The sequence below is a fragment of the Anticarsia gemmatalis genome, chromosome 10, assembly GCF_050436995.1.
Source record: "Anticarsia gemmatalis isolate Benzon Research Colony breed Stoneville strain chromosome 10, ilAntGemm2 primary, whole genome shotgun sequence".
Lineage (NCBI taxonomy): Eukaryota > Metazoa > Arthropoda > Insecta > Lepidoptera > Erebidae > Anticarsia > Anticarsia gemmatalis.
In genome coordinates, this window is record NC_134754.1 from 13,610,166 (window position 1) to 13,628,519 (window position 18,354).

Below are 18,354 nucleotides of genomic sequence, written 5' to 3' on the forward strand. Positions count from 1 at the left end.
TATTTACTAAACATAAGACCTAAGTGAGTGCGCGGAGACAACTGCCGCGCCGGACTATCGCAGGCGTGCGCCGGACTACACAATATTGTAGCGTTAGCAGTGTCTACAATAACAATGACGATGTAAGCATGATGAAGTAGCTGCCTCTGTGGCGCGGTCGGTAGTGTATCCGACTACTGACTAGTGCTGACCACGAGCTCCCGGGTTCGATTCCCACATAGGACTAAGTGCTTTTGATCCCTTTTGTAAATAATATTAGATTATTCTCAATAGTTGTCCGGAGAATGGTAACGTGCGTAATCGTACGGGGCCACAATAGCAGTAGCAATAGGGTAGCTCTGTATTGCATGAATTTGCATGGGACTATTATATCATTGTTAATGGTGAAACGCGGGTGTATTTCTTGGAATACCGTTGCCTTTCTGCACGTGTGGCGCAGTGGTTAAAGTGGTCACCTCGCCACGAGTGACGACGCGTCGCTATCGTCGGTGACTAAGTACTAACTAGTAATGCCTACTGTTACTGTAAAACTCTAAATATGGTAGTTCGTCAATATCCTTAAGTAATACCTACTTACGCACGTATCGTTCAGTACCTAATGCTTGCTAATTATTTGTTTCTTTGTTCCAAAAAGACATATTTACCAGGCTTATTTATAGTACCTAAACTTGTGTCGCGTGTACTTTTGCATAATACACTACAAATAATACTCAAAGTACTGTAACATTCAACATATTCATTTTTATATTTAGTTATGAAACACCGAGTAAGTTGGTCGATATGACATTGGTTAAGTATAGTATTGGTCCCAGGAACGAACCATGTGAAACGAATACCTCATTATAATACAGGTATGTAAATACAGGTGCTTGTCTCTGGACAAACTGTGAGAGTGGTTTCTGCTTGTCTTCCAGGTGTGAGGAAGCAGCACGAACCACGTAGTTGTAGCTGTTCATGATTCATCTCATTGATGCGCTATACATGCTCTAAAGCTCTGCTGTCATCTGCGAGCGTGTAAGTGCGGTATCGAGCAACGCCCGGTTATCTGCATATTGCCCATTAAGAACTCGTTAAATAGAGCAGTATTAAAATCACATGGGAGACTGGCGCCTTTAGATAGTTAGCCGGCTGCCGATGGTACTAGGAAATCCACCCTCTGAGTGCGAGAAGCATCTGACGACAGCATCTTCCTGAGACCGCGTGACACTCGACGATAACGCCGCCAACTCAGTGACGATCTTCACACAACTTAGTGCTGCTGCCAGTGTTGGCACCTGTGACCCGTGACGTCGCACACGTCGCACATGTCGTCTACGTCGCACACGTCGGACACATCGCTCTCGCCCGCGCTTCATATCGTTTTACTATCTGATAAGCATACGCACGACACGCAGTTTTTAATATTTCATTCAATTAACTGTTAGTTAGTAAGTCTGCTAAGAATAAACGAGCGGGTGTCGGCCGATGGCTCCGTGATTGTAAACTACAGGATAATGTATCTCGTTACGCGTGTTGTGTTATTGTAGGTACCTATATTCACTAGACAAACGAAAAATATTGCGTATTCAAATACGATTTAGGTATAACATTTAGTTTCATTCCCCTTTAAATGGTGATATAATTAATAAATATTAATTATTACTAGCATTGTATTTTCATAATAATAAAGTTTTAAGTTCAGGAAAATATGGTTTATCTGGCACTAAACGAACTCTTTGTGACTCACATGGTAGCTTATATATAGGTAGCTAAATTTGAGTGGATATCAACAGTGTAACAGCAGTGACAGCAGGGAGCGCGCAGTTGCGGTCCCTCGTCGTCGAACTATCTGGTAGGTCGGCACCGGTCGGCTCCGCTCGCCAGCTGATAACGCTGATAAGATACGCTCGTACACGATATTAGTCAGCGTCTTATCATCGCGTGCGCCGCCGATACCAGCTTTTTTATTGTGAACACGAGATAATGATATTTACTCGTCATATAGTTTTCACCGAAATTCGACACCTGAATAATATTGTCGTCGCGTGTGGACGCAGGATGCTAACGCAGTGAACCGGCACGAGTGCTGATGTTGGTGCCGCGCGCGCCCTCCGACATGCGCTGTGGCTGCGCCGCGCCGCTGCTGGCGCATGTCAACCTGCTGCTCACGGTGAGTGTTGCCCCGCGCGGCGCGGCGACCACCACCGCCAAGTTAACGACCGGTGTGAGTGACGTGGGACCGTGTGGTGTTGCAGCTGTACGGGGGAGCGTGCCTGGCGACGGCGGCGCGGCTCAAGTGGGACCCCAGCACGTACATCGCGCTACGCGAGCTGCTGCCCACCGAGTACCGCGCGCTGGCGGCGGCCACGACCGCGGGCGGCGCCGCGCTGCTGCTGCTGGCGCACCTCTCCGTGGCCGCGCTGCACGCCTCCTCGCGCCGCACCTCCCGCCTGCTACTCTACCTCGTCAGTAACTGATCTCTATCATAACAACGCGCACTTTAAGCTATCTCATCACGCAAATGTAATATATCGTTTCCTCTGCGTCACATCGTCACAAGTTAATTAGGTCAAGGTCTCTAGTCAAACGTTCTGCCTGCATCTAGGCGTGTCTGTGCGTTGGCATACATGTAGGGATACATTCGGGCAGAGACTTAGTGTTTAATGCAGTTTGCAATAACGCGTGTGTGTTCAGTACGCAGCGCTGATGACGGTGGTGATGGTGTGCGAGGTGGTGGGCGCGGCGTGGCTGGCGCTGCGCATGCTGGACTGGCTCGGCTCCGACGCGGCTCTGCAGCTGCGCGAGGCGCTCGAGCTGCGCAAGCTCGTCCAGCCCCTGCTCAAGTTCTTAAGTCGCTGGTTCCCGCTGCCCAAACACCTCGAGGCTCTCATCAAGGCGAGTTTACCTACTGTTCATTTGAAGTCATACTTTAAACGCTTCAAACTGATGAATCATGAGCCGCATTTCGACTGCGTGTGAATAAGTGGTGTGTGGTGCAGGAGGCGGAGGAGGACGCGCCGCGCAACCTGTACGTGATCGGCGCGGCGGGCTTCGTGCTGGCGCTGCTGCAGCCGCTCGCCACCGGGCTGGCGCTGTGCACGGCGCGCGCGCGCTCCCACCCGCTGCCTCACTCCGCCGCCCTCGTCGAGCACGCATACAGGTAACTATCATCTCCACACAGCGATCACCTCCACCACAAGCACCCACAACCAAGGGTTGAGTTGATGGAGCTCGACACTCACTCGTGTTGTAGCATGTCATTGTGCAGGTTGTTAAGATGGCCCTTATTGATTGTATTGAATAGTAAGTTGATCCCCTGTGACTGCTGTGATGGCATGCCGCGGCGCGAGTGAGTCGCGAGCTGAGCACTGTGTGTTGCAGCGGGCGGGGCGCGAAGGGCGCGCGGCCGCCGCTCGCCGCTCGCTGCGTCACCTTCGTCGTCAGGATCTGCTATAGGGAGAAGCCGCCGTGGGCTCGTAACGCTCGCATACACGCAGGCTGATACGTTTTCTGTCCAGCTCGCCGGAGCCGCCGACGACGCCGCTGCTGAGCGGCGAGAAGGCTCAGCTGCGCACCGCCTACAAGAACGGACGCATCGTGGTTGTGTCGCCGCCGCCGTTGCCGCCGCGCTCTTGACCACTCTGACCATATCATGTGCATTATTGTAACTACGCAAACACACATATCTGTATACTTAATATATTAATTATAGTGTACCTAGTGCTTTATGGAAGCTCACGCTAGTGTTTGTCAGTCAGTAGTGTTAGTGTACACTGTACGTATTCGACGTCCGCGTGTCGCTCACTGGCGGTCTGAGCGCGTTACGTGCAGGAGGCTCGCTACACACATATTCGGGTATCATCATCATTGAACAACAAACCTGTTTCTAAGCAATTAAAGCACGTGTTCGGCTTGTGCCGGTCGGGTCATTCATTCGGCTCAACAAATCATTCGATTCGATTCTGACCCGTAATAGCTGCTCAGGTTTTCACTTATTTCTTCAACGTATGGGTGTAGGGTTAGGGTTTAATAATAATGTAACAAACAAAAAAATAACATTGTTGGCTAATTGAAAAAAATTAAATGTCGCACATACTAAATAATAAAATAATGTAATCAAAACTGAATCTCTCTGTACAAACAACCAAAGTACATAAAACGGTGCGGCAACGTCGCGTGCGCCGCCCGCCCAATAGCAGAGTCGAGTATCATATGACTCCTGAGCCCGGTCAACGAACTTTACTTGAGTTGTTTATGTACAGGCTGTGGAAATTTTGTAATAAAGTTATTTGTTAATAAGTCGGTAATTAATAATAATAATACAAATGGTTGTACTTTACATAACTAAGGACCTCTAGCCCTACCCATACGTTGAAGGAAATAAGCCATTGCAGTGGCTCGTTGTATATAGACAGATTTTAGCCAACGGATGGGCTGATTCACGCCGATTCGAATATGTGTGTAGCGAGCCTAGGACACGCGTGACGCGCTCTACTTACGAGTATTGTATATTATACGTAGCATAATATTTCATGTGAGTCATGTAACAGTATTAGGTGATTGTGTTAACATTACTATTGCTTTTATGTTGGTCGTTGACTGAAAATACATTCGATTATGTATTGTAACTTAATTATGTAAGTATAAGTAAGTAATATAAGTGGGTTAAGTACAAGTTAGAATGGGGATGTCACTCGGTACAGACGGTACCTCCCTCTCTTAAGATAAGAGCGAGTCAATCTCAGCGCAAGTCTACTGAGATTTCATAATTATAGCTTGTAGCTCGAAATATTGCATTTGAAGATTATATTCATATTTAGCACCGACAGTGCGAGGCGACGTTTGTAAACAGAAGTGTCAAGAGAGACTGCTGGAGAATGTATTGTCATTAAGTCCAATTCTTAAATGAGTCAATTGTAAAACGAATCTTTTGCCCCAAAGACCCAGGTTCATTGCTCGATTTAAGGTGAAGTGAGAAAGAGACGTTTTATCTGGTAGGCTTTAGGTTCACGTCCCCGGTGAGGCGGCGTGTCGTGCTTCTATCTGTGGCGTCCGCTCACGTGCGGCGCGGTGCCAGGTGTGCCCTGTGTGTATACTAAGTGTCGAAGTTGTATAATTAAACTTCCGTACTGTTCATTTTATTTACTTAAGTAATTGTAATTTAATAAATAATAATTACTGAATAACTGTGGGTATTTCTTGAACATAATAGCTAAGATAAATAGGAAGATTGCTAGGTGCCCGAGGAACGATGTGACTAATTCAACCCATTAACTTGTGTACGTCAGTGCTCTCTTCCTGAGAGAGCTCTAGCTGCACGTGGGACGCCCGCAACTCACATGAGCCTGAACATTGCGGGGACTTAGGGAGGCGTCAGTGAAACGACGAGGTGATGAATAGTTCAACATTTATTTATAATACACATGAAATTGAAAGTGCGGGTGGTGCGCGGCCCGCGCTCGCCCCGCGCCCGCCCCGCTCCCGCCCCGCGTGGAGGCGAGTGAGGCGACTTGCAGCTGCGGGGCCGCGCGCCGCCGCTGCTCGCTACAGACTGTGCAAAAATATATAACTGGTGCCGGCGCGGACGTACGCCTCGCGCACTCGTAGTCTTTACAACAAACCTCATGTATACATATAGCTATCGTTATAAGAATATCTATTACATTATCAACAAAATAATACATCACAAGTGAGGCGCCCCCCCACACCCCGGCGCACCCCTCCCCCCGGCCTCACGCCCTGATATGACAACACGATCAACTAAACACGCCATATATTACATTCTCACTTATCTATGTATGTATAGCAACAGTCAACGCCGGCCCGGGCGCCGCCGGAGCCGGCGACGTCGGGCCGACAGTCTCGCGACACATTCACACGAGTAACAAAGCAACGATCACCGCTACGATATACGAGTATTTATAGTATAGTAACATGTACGAGCTAGTGCCGTCGGACAGAGAGATAACAACGATGGCGGCCGCCGCCAGCGAGCCTCCTTCTCAAAATATATTTGTACATAGGACAGTGGAGAATACATCTGCGGGAAAATACGTGGTAGTCGATGAGAGCGCGTCGTTTATCTGTAGGCGGGCGCCGACTGCTCCGCCAGGAACGGGTTGTTGGGGCGCGGCGCCGCCTGCCCCGGCACGCTCAGCTCGCTGGCGCCGCTGTAGCTCTGCGGAGCGGAGGACACGTCAGTGGGGTCTGAGGGTGAGTGTCGGACCTACCTCCTACCTCCGAGCGTTACCTGCGTGGCGCCGTACTGGTCGTGGTGGGCGAGGTCGGCGAGGCGCGTGGACGACAGCGCGCGCGGCAGCGGGTTGGAGGGCACGCCGTGCGGAGCCAGCACGCCCGCCTCGGCCACGGCGCGCGCCTCCTCGTCGGCGCCGGGGCCGCCCGCGCCCGGCACCGTGTCGCCCTCTCCGCGGAAGTTCACGAACGCGAATGCGGCTAGCACCACGGTGCAGAGCAGGCCGTACCCGGCGAACGTGCGGGTCGTGCCCCACTTGGCGACCGCGATGCCTCCGATGACCGCGCCGCAGCCGCGCCCCAGACCGTGATGTAAACCTGCGCAGACAGCGCGCTGTAGCGTGTGGACGGTAGGCATGAGTCGCGAGGGGACGTACGTGCGTACCTTGCAAGACGCCCTGTGCGGAGGAGCGCAGGCCGGGCGGCGCGCCGTGAGCGATGTAGGAGCAGCACGCCGCCCACACGGCCGCGTGCGTCACGCCCTGCACGAACTCGAAGGGCAGCACCCACCAGGGATCGCTCAGCCACGCGATGTACAAGAAGCGCAGCACGTTGCCCGCCAGCCCCAAGCACAGCACCTGCCCGACACGTACCGTGCACTCAACCATTATACTTATCACTTTTTACAACTCTCAAATAATCTCAATGAAGTCGGATTCATCTGAAATCTTAAACAGCCTACCTATTCAAGAATCTTATATTTTACGATTTTGCTGTAAACTGCGTAAGGTCTACTGGGGGTTTGTTAGTATTTTTAATAACGTTTATAGTTTATTTCAAAATTCGAGCGACGCCGTTGATAGTACATTTCATACAATTACAACAGAGTTGAACACAGTCTGTGACCGTCTGACAAACAAATGATGCAAGTACCGAGAGGAAATAAAACCAGAATACCTTCACGTGTCCCATCTGCGTGATCAGCTTAAAGCTGAAGAAGTAGGCGAATATCTCGGAGATGTGGTTGATGACGGACGCCACTCCGAACAGCGTCGGGGAGCCGCCGATGTCCTGAAACAGCGACAATAAGTGAGATGAAGTGTGTGCTTACTCCGAGCGAGCGAGCCGACGCGACGAGCGAGCCGCGGCGCACTCACCTGCAGGTGCCAGAAGAGGAAGGTGAATATGAGGCCGATGCCGAAGCCCATGAACCAGGCGACGAGCAGGAACGAGGCCGCCTTGACGTTCTGGAACTGGCGCAGCACCGTCACCCACTCGGGCATCTCGCGCGTGGTCTGCGCGAACACCTTGGCGTGCTCGAGCGGCGGCGCGGCGGGGCGCGGCGGCGCGCCCGTGTCCAGCCCCGGCAGCTGCAGCTGCTCCGCCAGCTGCTGCTGCAGCTTCTCCTCGTGCGTGGGCTCGGCCGGCGCCGCCGGGGCCGCCACCTCCACCGGCGCGAACTCGTACTTGAACCGGATCTGAAGCACCATTAACGCACTCTCCTATATATCAGCGCTACTTTCACTCAATAAACAACACGAAAAGATACTAAAAGTCGTACATATAGTCACATTATTTTATCTAGGTCACGGTCATTACATAAACCTTGCAACTTATGCCTTATTCTGGTGATTATTTAGTTAGTGTGATGTTACAGTGATCGATACGTGTGTGGAATATGATACAGGTCGTTGTGTGTACACTCGTAGACGTTACCTGCGTGGCGGTGATGAGCGCGGCGCCCATGAGAACGGAGAAAGTGGCGAAGCAGATGGTGTAGTTCTTCTCGTAGCGCTGCGGTCCGCCGCACGGGTGTGAGCTGAAAGCCGTGCTGTGGTCCAGCGCGATGCCCACGAAGAACATCGCCAGCCCCCAGCCCAGCGAGCCGAACATGCGCTGATGCCCGTATCTGCGAAACACGCACGCGTCAATACGTAGGTCCGTGCATCGTAGAGCCGCATGGCACAGCGACGCAGCATGTAGTGGCTCCTACCTGTCGGCGTCCTCGCCCAGCAGCGTGATGACGGCGGAGTCAGCGAGCGTGATGGCGGGCGCGCTGAAGAACTCGCCGATCACGACGAGCAATAGCAGCAGGAAGAACGTCTTTTGAATGTCCGGCGTGCGGTACACGATGAACGAGTGGAGCGGCGTCACCCAGTCCTCGTTCAGCTTGGGGTTGTAGTTGAGCGCGTCGCTGACGGGCAGCGGCGAGCCCTCGCGGCCGGCGCCCGAGGGCCCGCGGAACGAGCGCGGGCCCAGCTCCCAGCCGCCGTCGTCGTAGCGCGGCTCCGTCAGGTTGTAGGCCGTGTTGTTGAGCGGCTTCACGCACGACACCGCCGACGGCTGCACCCAGCTCAGCGGCAGCGTGAACACGATCCACGCGCCCAGGGACGCCAGCAGCAGCGTACGACCCTTCTGCCAGCGGTCCGCGAGTCCCCCCCAGAAAGGCGCCGATAGAAACTCGACGAAGGGGCGCGTCCCGATGAGCAGCCCGCACTGGCCCGCGTTCATACCCATCTGCTTGAAGTACACGCCCATCAGCGGGAACAGCGAGCCGAAGGCCGAGTAGAAGAAGAAATAGAAGGTCTTGACGGTGAGCAGCTCGGGGTCGACCGCCCCCGCGCCGCACATCAGCTCCAGCAGGTCGCTGCGGCCGCGCACCTTGTTCGTCGCATCCTTCGGCGCCGGGTACCTGCCGGCACACCATACCCTCGACTCAACCCACTCATTCACACGAAAACACAGAACACCTCACTGTGGCGCCCCGCTAACCAATACATGCTTACTGCTTACTTGCTCAAAGAATTGAGGACAACACAAGCGAGTGCCAAATTGTTTGACAGAACGAGGCAGCGCAACGTTGTAACGATTCTTTAATAAGATATAGTACCTAGTACTACCTAGTAGTGGACATGAGATGAAGAGCCTGCATTGACGATATGACGTCACACCTCCCTCACATAATACGAGTATATTCGGAATCGGGCAATGTTTTAAACATCCAATAACTGTTTGACTATCTGATTATATAGACGGTTATAAGTAGCGACAAGGGACTGACGTATCTTCTCTGTACCCTAACAACAAAAGTAGACTAATGCGTAACTGTTTTGGGTTTAACATCAATCACTTACTTTCTTAAAATGCTTTCAAATCCAGCTAATATATATTAAAACCACTCGCACTTACAAATTCGTTACTAACACTATGTTGAACATCGGTTCCACGAGTAGATGACATAATGATATTGTACATAACGGTCATTTCAATGTTATCCCTTTTCCTAGATTGTACTAATTCCATGTATTAAAATACACGGAACATTTGAAATTCATACTCTACATGTTGTATCGCTGAGGTGAGCGAGTAGAGGTAGAGCGAGTAGAGCGAGTGAAGCAAGAACGAGACGGCGTCGCGGAGGGTCGGCTCTACCGGGACTGTTATGTGATGTGAACAACTGCGACACTTTGCTACCGAGCCCACGAGCCACGAGCGCCTCGCACACGCCGAGGTGATAGCTGCGTACTTCGCTAGCTCGACAATGATGTCAACACAACAAACGGTATCGACATAATACATAACATTCACGTTCATCCATCTTACCGCCATCGCGCCACCTACATCTTGTTGTACCCCAATAGTGGGTACGTATCAATACGTAAGCGCTAGCTGCTATATCGATTATAACAATGTTATCTTGAGCCTAATTGTGCTGAAGTGTCCTTCGATGAGATTAGATTATTCGGTGACGGAGGAAGCGAGCGAGTACGTCCTGCCGCCTCCTCCCCTGGCTGGCTCCGCTCCGCCCCGCCCAAAATAAGGAAAACATCATCGATTACGAGCAACAGAAAATTTCGCGTTAGTGTGGTGGCTCTACTCGAGCGCACGCTCACTTCCTGGCCGGCGTGCACCGCCGCGGACTGCGCGGCGAGCGCGTCGAGGCGAAGGACTCGGGGCTGCGCTCGTGTGGCGAGCGCCAGGGAGCGCCAGGGAGCGCTAAGGAGTGAGGCAGTTATGTAAGGCGGGCGCGTGGCGGAGCTGTGTGGGGTCGCACCTGGAGGTGTCCACCTCGCCGTACTCGTCGGGGTTGACGAGGGGGCGCGCGGGCGGCGCGGCGTGCGCGGGGGGCGCGTCGCTCTGCGGCTCCATGGCGCGGCGGCGGCGGACTGACGCGCGGCACTCGGCCCGCGCTCCACGTCGATACGCGCCGCTGGCCGCCCGCCGCCCGCCGCCCGCCCGCCCGCGGCGCGCGCACCCTGCGCGCTCCGTCGCCTCGCTGCGAATCTCCGGATTATACGACGTAAACTTTGTACAGAGTCAGATGTGCTGCCACGAATCGATACTTCAGATAATTAGATCTCCTGTAAATTATGAAAAAGGTTGGCGGCTCGCGCGGACGTGATGAGCTCGTAAATCCTTGCGATGTGTGTCTCGGTCAGCTCGCTCCCCGCCGCGGGGGGGAGGGGCCGGGGCCGCTCGGAGGGCCCCTGCATGTGCTGCTTTGAGCTTTTAATCTTAACCCTTCTACTTGTAAGTGTTAAGGGCGCTCGCGACGCCCACTTTTTTCACTTATGAGTACTAACGGGAGAGAAAGCGCGTTACTCACATTTTTCTAAACAATAAATCAAATAGAATGACACGGTCACTAACATAGCGCTTACATATTAACTTGGTGGTACGCTGACGTACTTGTAAGTGGCACCGGACTTAAGCAGGCTCTGGGCAGGTATTAAGTCTGTGTTACCATTACGTACGATACGATAAACACCTTGCACCGAGTCGAACGTCTCCTCGTTTAACAACATATAACATTAACATTCAACACAACGACAACATACTGCTGGCCATTACTAGCGCCAGCCCAACACAAGTAGGTACTACCTCGAAGTTAACACAAGTACTACCTCGAAGCATTACCAGAATGTAATAAGAACTATGTCCTCCTAGACGAGTCTCAGTTGCGGCGCCAGTTTCATTGAAACAAGCCTACCTTGCTGGACTTTGCTTAAAGTGTGCGCAATAAACGGCGACACTCTGTATTCCCTTAGTCCGTGTTCCCGGATAACCGCCACGACCAGAGAGAGGTCAGGACCGACGGCTCTACTACCTCCACCTACTAACTCCGGGCAATTCACTGGACATTTGTTTAGAATTTGGTAAAGAGAAACTCAGGTAAGGAATTGAACCCCAGGACCGAGCTGCGCGATAGTCGCATAAACTTACACTTACCGATTTATTCTAAAACAGTAATTATACACAGTAGTTAGAACATATTGTACATTATTGGAGATAATTGGACAGAGGCGGTATGGGATTGACGTGCAGAATTAAACTAAACCACGTTTTCATTCACTTTTATTATTAATATGACATGTGCTTAACAAACTTGTACTGCCTAGTGACTAGTGACTAGAGTGTCTGGTGGCAATTGAACGTTACACCAATGTATCTACTATTTATTACATCCACCACGTGCCTCTGAACTAACATCTCTTAAGAGCAGTGTGTGAAGTGTGCGGCCCCACATGATGTGGTAGATGTGGGCCACATCTACGGAGACACGCAGGACACGCAGAACATGTGACCACAAGCTATGATATAATGTTACTAACATGAATAAACAATAAACATAGTCCATCTAATTAACTTACAATCGCGGAAACTTGCGTGAACTCATTCTGAATGTATACCCACTAGCTTTAACTGACTAACTCTTATATCTACTACTAAGAACCTAATAATACCTATACTGTGAAAATATGTAACTTGATTATTTCTCAGGTTATTTAAGGACTTATAACAAGGTGAGTTGCTGTCTGTTGCTCAATACTAACAATCCCATGAACTTCTCCTATGTTAAGAATCACTTATAGTCCATTGAAATGTTACAATTTGAGGGCCGAATATTGCATTTCTTAGAGGACGCAATTTTATTTTTGGAACATGTAGGGGGGGTCAATAGAAGCTTAACTTGAAGTTTGTGGGGTCGCCACCCTTGTCCCCCGGCCGCCATCTTGGAAAAGGGGGTAGAAACACTTTTTTCGCTATATCTCGGAAACTATGCGTCTTACAATAAAATTGTGGAAGCATAATTTGTAGCAAATTAATTTGCCTACAATTATGTTAAAAACTTTTTGTCCTAAATTAACAATTAAAGAAGTTATAAGCAAAATAGTGATTTTTTTTTTACAAAAATTTTCTTTCCGAATCTGGTCTATTTCGGAGCGCTGTTACTGAGTTTCTAATTAATGAAATTAAATAAAAATATAGGGCAAAATTTTCCTCGAAAATTACTCTACAAGATTGGTCTGAGTTATTTTTTTTAATTTATTCATATCAGCTTAGCCTTTTTTCCAAACTATGTTGGAGTCGGTTTTCAGTCTCACCAGATGCAGCTGAATACCAGTGTTTTACATGGAGCGACTGCCTATCTGACCTCCACAACCCATTTACCTGGGATATAAAACGATACCCCTCGTTAAGACTGGTTGTCAGACTTTCAAGCTTCTGAGTACTGTTAACGACTGTCAAATATCTTCGAAAATGACAGCCGGAACCCACAATTTAACGTGCCTTCCGAAACAGGGAGGAACTCGATATGTGTAAGATGGTCACCCATCCACAAAACAACTTCGGCAAGCGTGGCTTAACCTCAGAGATCCATCCGCGCGGCTGTCGTTAAAAAAAGTTATAGAGCAATAAAGAAAATAATTATAAAAAAAATTGCACTTTTTTGCTTATAACTTCTTAAATCGTTAATTTAGGGCAAAAGTTATTAAACATATTTGTAGACAAAATAATTTGCTACAAATTATGCTTTTAAAATTTTATTGTAAGACGCATAGTTTCCGAGATATAGCGAAAAAAGTGTCTCCACCCCCTTTTCCAAGATGGCGGCCGGGGGACAAGGGTGGCGACCCCACAAACTTCAAGTTAAGCTTCTATTGACCCCCCCTACATGTTCCGAAAATAAAATTGCGTCCTCTAAGAAATGTAAATCTCATGTAACATTTCAATGGACTATTAGTGAGTAAGTGAGTTAGTCGGTGATTGTCTGTTAATATTGTTAAGAACGTCATATTGGTCGGAGTCAAGATAGAGCAAAGTCGGTGCATGTTCAGCGGCGCGGCGCGGGCGTGTGCGAGTGCGCGGCGGTGTGGCGCGCGCGGCGCACGCTGGCCGCGTGCATGGAGGAGCGGCGGCGCGACGCCAGCGAGCCCGAGCGCGTGCGCAGCGAGCGCACCGCCTCCTCCGCCTCCTCGTCCGCCGCCGCCGAGCCCGCCGTCTCCTCCGCGCCCGACGCCGCCGAGCCCGCCGACCGCGCCGACCCGGCCGAGCCGCGCGACGACCCGCCCAGCGAGCCCTGCGAGTGAACCGCCGGTACGTTACGTTCGCGTCACTCGCGGAGGCGCGACGGTCACCGAGTCGCCGATCGACTCACCTGCAGCGGTCTCTCGGACCGTTCGAAGCTGAACACGAAACGCAGCTCCTTCCAGAACCGCACGTGGACCGGCTCGCCGTTGAGGCGCGCGCGCCGCACCGCGCCCCACGCGAGGTCGCAGCACGACAGCACCAGGCCCAGCGCGCTGCCCACCACCAGCACCAGGAACAGCCCCAGGAAGTTCATCATGGACAGTTTCTCGCTCTCCCGATCTTCCACTTGCTGGAATTACATAAAAGTACGTGACCGAGGGATTGGAAAGGTGCCTGCATCCCATGCGACATTATATCGTCATATGCGAGGCGGCGGTACCTTGCAGGCGCCGCCGCCGTGCTTCTTCTTCCACCAGGTCTCCTGCATCTCGCGCAGCGTGCCCGCCTCCTGCAGGTTCAGCAGGCCCAGGTTCAGCGCCTGACGGAACGTCGAGTCTGGGGACACATTCACGCGTCTCACACATAAACACATTAAACCGTTTATTTCTTGTTAATAACAATAAGATAGATAATATCAAAAAGAACATAATTGCTAATCTGTCATTGTTAATCATGTATGTGCAAAGACAAAGAGCTACATACAAGTAATTAGAAACGCTACTCACTTTTTTTCATGGCGATGCCGTAACCCTTGCTGTCGAGCAGCGAGCCCACCTGTGAACGATGACGTCACGGTTACAGCAGCTGGATGCAGGGTGAGGGGTCGTGAGAGGTCGTGAGAGGTGGTGAGTAGGTGCGAGACTCACCTTGATGACCTGGCAGTTGCGCTCGATCTCATAGTCGATGGTGGTGGACTCCATCAGGAACGCGTAGTTCTCGGTCATCACTCTGCACGTTCACGCCACATGTCAATTAAATAGCTCAGTATATAAGTAGGTATTAAGTCGCAACTTGCATACAATCAACTGACAATGAACATACTTTTGGATTCCTTCCGGATTAGAGTCGGGCATTTTGTGCTGCTTCATGTGCTCGAACATGTCCCTGTACAGCTTGTTCTCTGAGTGCTGGAACAGCGCACATACGTTACACTTACACGGTCACATACATATGGACATGTGTATGACATGTCCGGTCAGACACAGAACAGTGAACACTCACTTCGAAGAAGGTGTAGGTGGAGCCCCCCGCCTTGGCGCCGTACTCGATCCCGAGCTGGTTGTTAGCGAGGTCGTTCACGCTGTGGATGAGCTCGTTGGGGGACTTCTTGGCGAGCAGCGTGGCGAGGTTGGCGGTGTACGAGCTCGTGATCACCAGCGCGAACACCCACCACACGCTGGCCACCGCGCGCGTGCCGTACGCCCTGCACAGACACGCCGTCACACGTCAGTCACACGTCAGCCGCACGCGACACACGCGACTTACTGAACACACGCCATGACACCGCGCACGAGATACCGACACGGGTGCGATCTCGGAGCCCTGCTGCAGGATGGCGCCGAGGTTGAACCACAGCGCGTTGGCAAGCGTGAACTGGTTTTCGAGCGCAGGGGGGTCATCGATGCAGGGGTAGGGGTTCTGCCACTCCTCGTGGCACAGCCGCCCCACCACGTACAGCAGCAGCGACGTTCCCAGGTACGCGAACCCCAGGCACAGCCACACCTGCGCAGTGCACACCGCCCGTCATACACACACACACACCCGCTCGCTTGCTCGTCGGTCGTGTTAGACAGGAGAGACAGGTCCAAGACAAACTCACGCCGTTGGAGAAGGGGTGCAGGAAGGCGAAGAGCTTGGGCTCGGGCTGCTTGGGCGCGCGGAACAGGATGCTGATGCCGAGGTTCATGAAGGGCGTGGTGAAGTCCACGGCGCGCTCGCGCTCCGCCGTCATCGTCAGGTCCGTGATCGCGAAGTCGATGTGCTGCGCGGTGCACATTCATCTTATATCAATAAAACTACCGCTACTGTTAATAACTTTTATTTAAAACATATTTACAACGAATTAATCTAATTTCAAAAAAGTGCCTAATAATGTTGAATCAAAATTTATACAATTTTAACTAACTTTAAGTACTACCTATGGGGTATTTTTCTCAGACAGTTAATGCGAAGAAATATTTATTTTCAAATACTGTAAAAATAGCCAAGTAGATCGAATAATGTAAAGAACAGTGACCTGGTCCTCCATGAGGCGGCCGAGCATGCCGTCCCACTTGCCGGTGACGTTGTCGCGCGAGCCGTACGAGCCGTTCTGCTCCACGAACGTGTAGTTGAACTTGAGCAGCTCCGCCAGCCGCTGGATCAGCTCGATGCAGAACCCTGCGACCACCGACACGTCACTCTCACGACACCGACACGACACCGACACGACACAGTCACGACACAGTCACGACACAGTCACACGGTGCGCAACAAACCGCTCATACGCACCTTCGTAGCGTTCGTTCCCTGACAGTCGCAACGTGGATTCTTGTTTCATCACATACGGTTTATTCTGGAACACAACATACATTGTAATGTATCACAGACAATGTAATTATCGAACTGTGATGATACATATAGGTTATAGTCGTGTGGTAGGTTATAACAGGCATTCGCGTCTGGCACAAATGTCCAAGAGTTTAAATGTAAGCACATACGTCGTAAAGACATCAAAACCAAGCTTGCTCGCCTGAAGGCCTAAGTCTGCCTGGTCACCAAAGAAGGATCGTGCCCAGTGGTGGAATACGGATGATCTTAATTAAGTTTGTTAATCAATAAGTCTGTCGCACTGACACATACCTCAGCGATGAGCACGGTGAAGGTGCGGTTGACCATGGAGTCGGGCGGCGGCGCGGCGGCGGGCAGCTCGGCGCGGTGCCACGTGAGGCCGGCGCCGGGCGCCCACTGGCCCGCGCGCTGCAGCGCCCCGCCGCGCGCCAGCTCCACCACCTGCAGCTGCAGCGCGCGCCGCCCGCCGTCCGCCTCCCACGACACCGCGCCGTGCGCCGGCGACTCCCACTCCTCCTGCACCGCACTACGTGTATGTCCGTGATCGCACGTCTCGCCGCCGCCTCCGCTCTCGCAGCTCACTCACCGAGCGTAGGTAGTTCAGCAGCGTGTCGGCGTGGAAGGCGCCCACTCTGACGTCTTCGTCGGCGGGTATGTCCGGCAGGTTGAGGCGGCGCCACGCCTGCGCCGCCAGCGAAGCGCCCAGCTGCGCCAGCAGGAGCGCGGTGGGCGGCGCCGCGACCAGCTCCTCGACGTCCGTCGCCGCCTCGCCCGCCTCCTCCTTGTAGTGCAGCGCCCACTCCGCCACCACGGCGGCCACGTCCGGTGACTCCGGGTCGAAGAGTCGAAGACCTGACGAGAGTGCTCCGTCACGTGGTGCGGGGTGTGAGGGGCGAGCGCGGGGGAACGCGGCGGCCGTACTCACCGGTGATGTTGGCGCCCCCGTGGCTGTAGTCGGCGAGCGCCTGCGTGTGCAGGTCCAGCGACAGCGCGATGTACGAGTGCCGCTCCGACAACATTCCCACGCGCTGCGCCGCATCTAGCACGCGCACCGTGCACTCCGCAGAGCACCACACTATGAAGTTCATCGACCCGGACTTCTTCAAGACCAGCAACAAGTTTCTACAAGTTATAAACAATATCAGTGTCGGGCGTGTCGGCAGAGGACGGCTTCACTCGTCACGAGAGCGCGCGGTACCTGAGCAGCGCCAGGTCGTCCGCGGGTGGCAGACGCCGCACGAGCAGCGCCGGCGCGTGCTCGTCGGGCGCCAGCAGCGCGGCGCCGCGCGCGCTTCCTTCGTGCAGCAGCACGGCGCGCTGCCACCCTTTCGCCTCGAGCAGCGCCGCGCACGCCTGTACAGTACGATGTAGATAAGTTACGGACACGGTCGTCGCAAAACCGGTCAAAGGGCGGTCAGATCGAAACCTCGGCAATAACTTCAGGATGGGGGAACAGCTCCAGCGCTTCCCAGGTTCCGTTGGCGGGGGCGGGGTCGACGAGGAGCAGCGGCAACGCGACGCGCGCGGCCGCGTCGGCGGCCAGGCGCAGCGCGCGCTCGTCGCCGCCGGCCAGCGCCACGAGCGCGGGCGCGGCGCCGCTGTCGGGCTCGGGCTGCGCCGCCGCCACCACGCCGGCGGGCGGCGCCAGCGCCTCGCCCGGCTCCAGCGACACGACGCGCACGGCGCCCTCGCCGCCCAGCGTCACGCCCGCCATGCTGCCCAGCTGCTGCGCGCGCCCCGGCTGCTCCACCACACCTGCCGCGTCAAACACCATACTACTTCACTTTTGTCACTAAATTTGTGAAATACTTATCTTGGGGTAATTACTAGAAACGAAACAAGATTAAATTTAGGACTACACTACTAGATATATATGTCATACATATATTGTCATAAATATTGTAACAAAGAAAAAAAAATTCTTTTACAGCAAATACCTTTTATTACTATTACAGTGAGTTAGTTTAATACATAAAATATACAACAGTTATAAATATAAAAAGATTATTCGTGGTGGTCTCCATTGGCTGCAATACAGTCCTTTAAACGTTGTGCCCAGATATCAATAGAAACACGCACTCCTTCCATCGGGAAATTCTTCATTGCCAAACGTATGGATTGTTTTAAGAATTCCAAATTATTCTGGCGTTTAGAGCAAGGCGTACTCTCTAAAACTGACCATAAATCATAATCCAGCGGATTGAGATCAGGACTAGACAACGGTAGTCTTCAGTTCAGATGAAGTACAAAACGATCGCTACTAACCAAGACTGCGTGTACCGAGCGTTACGACCCGGTGCCGAGTCTTGTTGCAAAATT

The 18,354-nt window shown here is 52.4% G+C and overlaps 3 protein-coding genes across 5 annotated transcripts; 1 reads left to right on the forward strand and 2 right to left on the reverse strand.

The window, feature by feature from the left end:
* Positions 1 to 1,501: 1,501 nt before the first annotated feature.
* LOC142976133 (uncharacterized) lies at positions 1,502 to 5,165 on the forward strand. Of its 3 annotated transcripts, none has more exons than XM_076119370.1 (6): positions 1,502 to 1,522; positions 2,037 to 2,149; positions 2,235 to 2,444; positions 2,674 to 2,874; positions 2,979 to 3,139; positions 3,361 to 3,635. In XM_076119370.1, exons 2-6 carry the CDS (start codon positions 2,069 to 2,071, stop codon positions 3,479 to 3,481), a joined length of 774 nt encoding a protein of 257 aa, XP_075975485.1. In that variant the 5' UTR covers positions 1,502 to 1,522; positions 2,037 to 2,068; the 3' UTR covers positions 3,482 to 3,635. The 3 variants fall into 3 exon arrangements, with proteins under 3 accessions (XP_075975485.1, XP_075975483.1, XP_075975486.1); XM_076119368.1 differs by lacking the exon at positions 1,502 to 1,522 and adding an exon at positions 1,778 to 1,831; XM_076119371.1 differs by lacking the exon at positions 1,502 to 1,522 and having other exon boundaries at positions 1,838 to 2,149; positions 3,498 to 5,165.
* Positions 5,166 to 5,369: 204 nt separating this feature from the next.
* On the reverse strand, positions 5,370 to 10,396 carry jef (major facilitator superfamily domain-containing protein 6 jef). Its single transcript, XM_076119367.1, has 8 exons — positions 10,226 to 10,396; positions 8,165 to 8,863; positions 7,888 to 8,080; positions 7,329 to 7,649; positions 7,129 to 7,242; positions 6,617 to 6,809; positions 6,230 to 6,549; positions 5,370 to 6,157 (listed from the first exon to the last, which is right to left on the reverse strand). Exons 1-8 carry the CDS (start codon positions 10,318 to 10,320, stop codon positions 6,059 to 6,061), a joined length of 2,034 nt encoding a protein of 677 aa, XP_075975482.1. The 5' UTR covers positions 10,321 to 10,396; the 3' UTR covers positions 5,370 to 6,058.
* Positions 10,397 to 13,165: 2,769 nt separating this feature from the next.
* LOC142976143 (glutamate receptor ionotropic, kainate 2-like) lies at positions 13,166 to 17,365 on the reverse strand. The gene is made up of 15 exons (XM_076119388.1): positions 17,234 to 17,365; positions 16,961 to 17,157; positions 16,622 to 16,887; positions 16,327 to 16,551; positions 15,976 to 16,039; positions 15,722 to 15,864; positions 15,305 to 15,466; positions 15,008 to 15,207; positions 14,707 to 14,908; positions 14,527 to 14,612; positions 14,352 to 14,433; positions 14,211 to 14,259; positions 13,925 to 14,040; positions 13,613 to 13,834; positions 13,166 to 13,534 (listed from the first exon to the last, which is right to left on the reverse strand). The coding sequence occupies exons 2-15, from the start codon at positions 17,121 to 17,123 to the stop codon at positions 13,289 to 13,291; spliced, it is 2,226 nt and encodes a 741-aa protein (XP_075975503.1). The 5' UTR covers positions 17,124 to 17,157; positions 17,234 to 17,365; the 3' UTR covers positions 13,166 to 13,288.
* Between the last annotated feature and the right edge of the window lie 989 nt (positions 17,366 to 18,354).

What these genes read in the sequence shown, in the direction of transcription:
- LOC142976133 (XM_076119370.1), top strand. Translation starts at nt 2,069, where the DNA reads ATGTTGGTGCCGCGCGCGCCCTCCGACATGCGCTGTGGCTGCGCCGCG. An exon ending in ACCTCGAGGCTCTCATCAAG is followed by an intron (nt 2,875 to 2,978) that starts GCGAGTTTACCT and finishes TGTGTGGTGCAG; the next exon opens with GAGGCGGAGGAGGACGCGCC. An exon ending in CTCGTCGAGCACGCATACAG is followed by an intron (nt 3,140 to 3,360) that starts GTAACTATCATC and finishes TGTGTGTTGCAG; the next exon opens with CGGGCGGGGCGCGAAGGGCG.
- jef (XM_076119367.1), bottom strand. Translation starts at nt 10,320, where the DNA reads ATGGAGCCGCAGAGCGACGCGCCCCCCGCGCACGCCGCGCCGCCCGCG. An exon ending in CTGGGCGAGGACGCCGACAG is followed by an intron (nt 8,081 to 8,164) that starts GTAGGAGCCACT and finishes CGTGTTTCGCAG; the next exon opens with ATACGGGCATCAGCGCATGT. An exon ending in CGCACAGGGCGTCTTGCAAG is followed by an intron (nt 6,550 to 6,616) that starts GTACGCACGTAC and finishes CTGTCTGCGCAG; the next exon opens with GTTTACATCACGGTCTGGGG.
- LOC142976143 (XM_076119388.1), bottom strand. Translation starts at nt 17,123, where the DNA reads ATGAACTTCATAGTGTGGTGCTCTGCGGAGTGCACGGTGCGCGTGCTA. An exon ending in GCCGCCTCATGGAGGACCAG is followed by an intron (nt 15,467 to 15,721) that starts GTCACTGTTCTT and finishes TGCACCGCGCAG; the next exon opens with CACATCGACTTCGCGATCAC. An exon ending in TGCACCCCTTCTCCAACGGC is followed by an intron (nt 15,208 to 15,304) that starts GTGAGTTTGTCT and finishes TGCACTGCGCAG; the next exon opens with GTGTGGCTGTGCCTGGGGTT.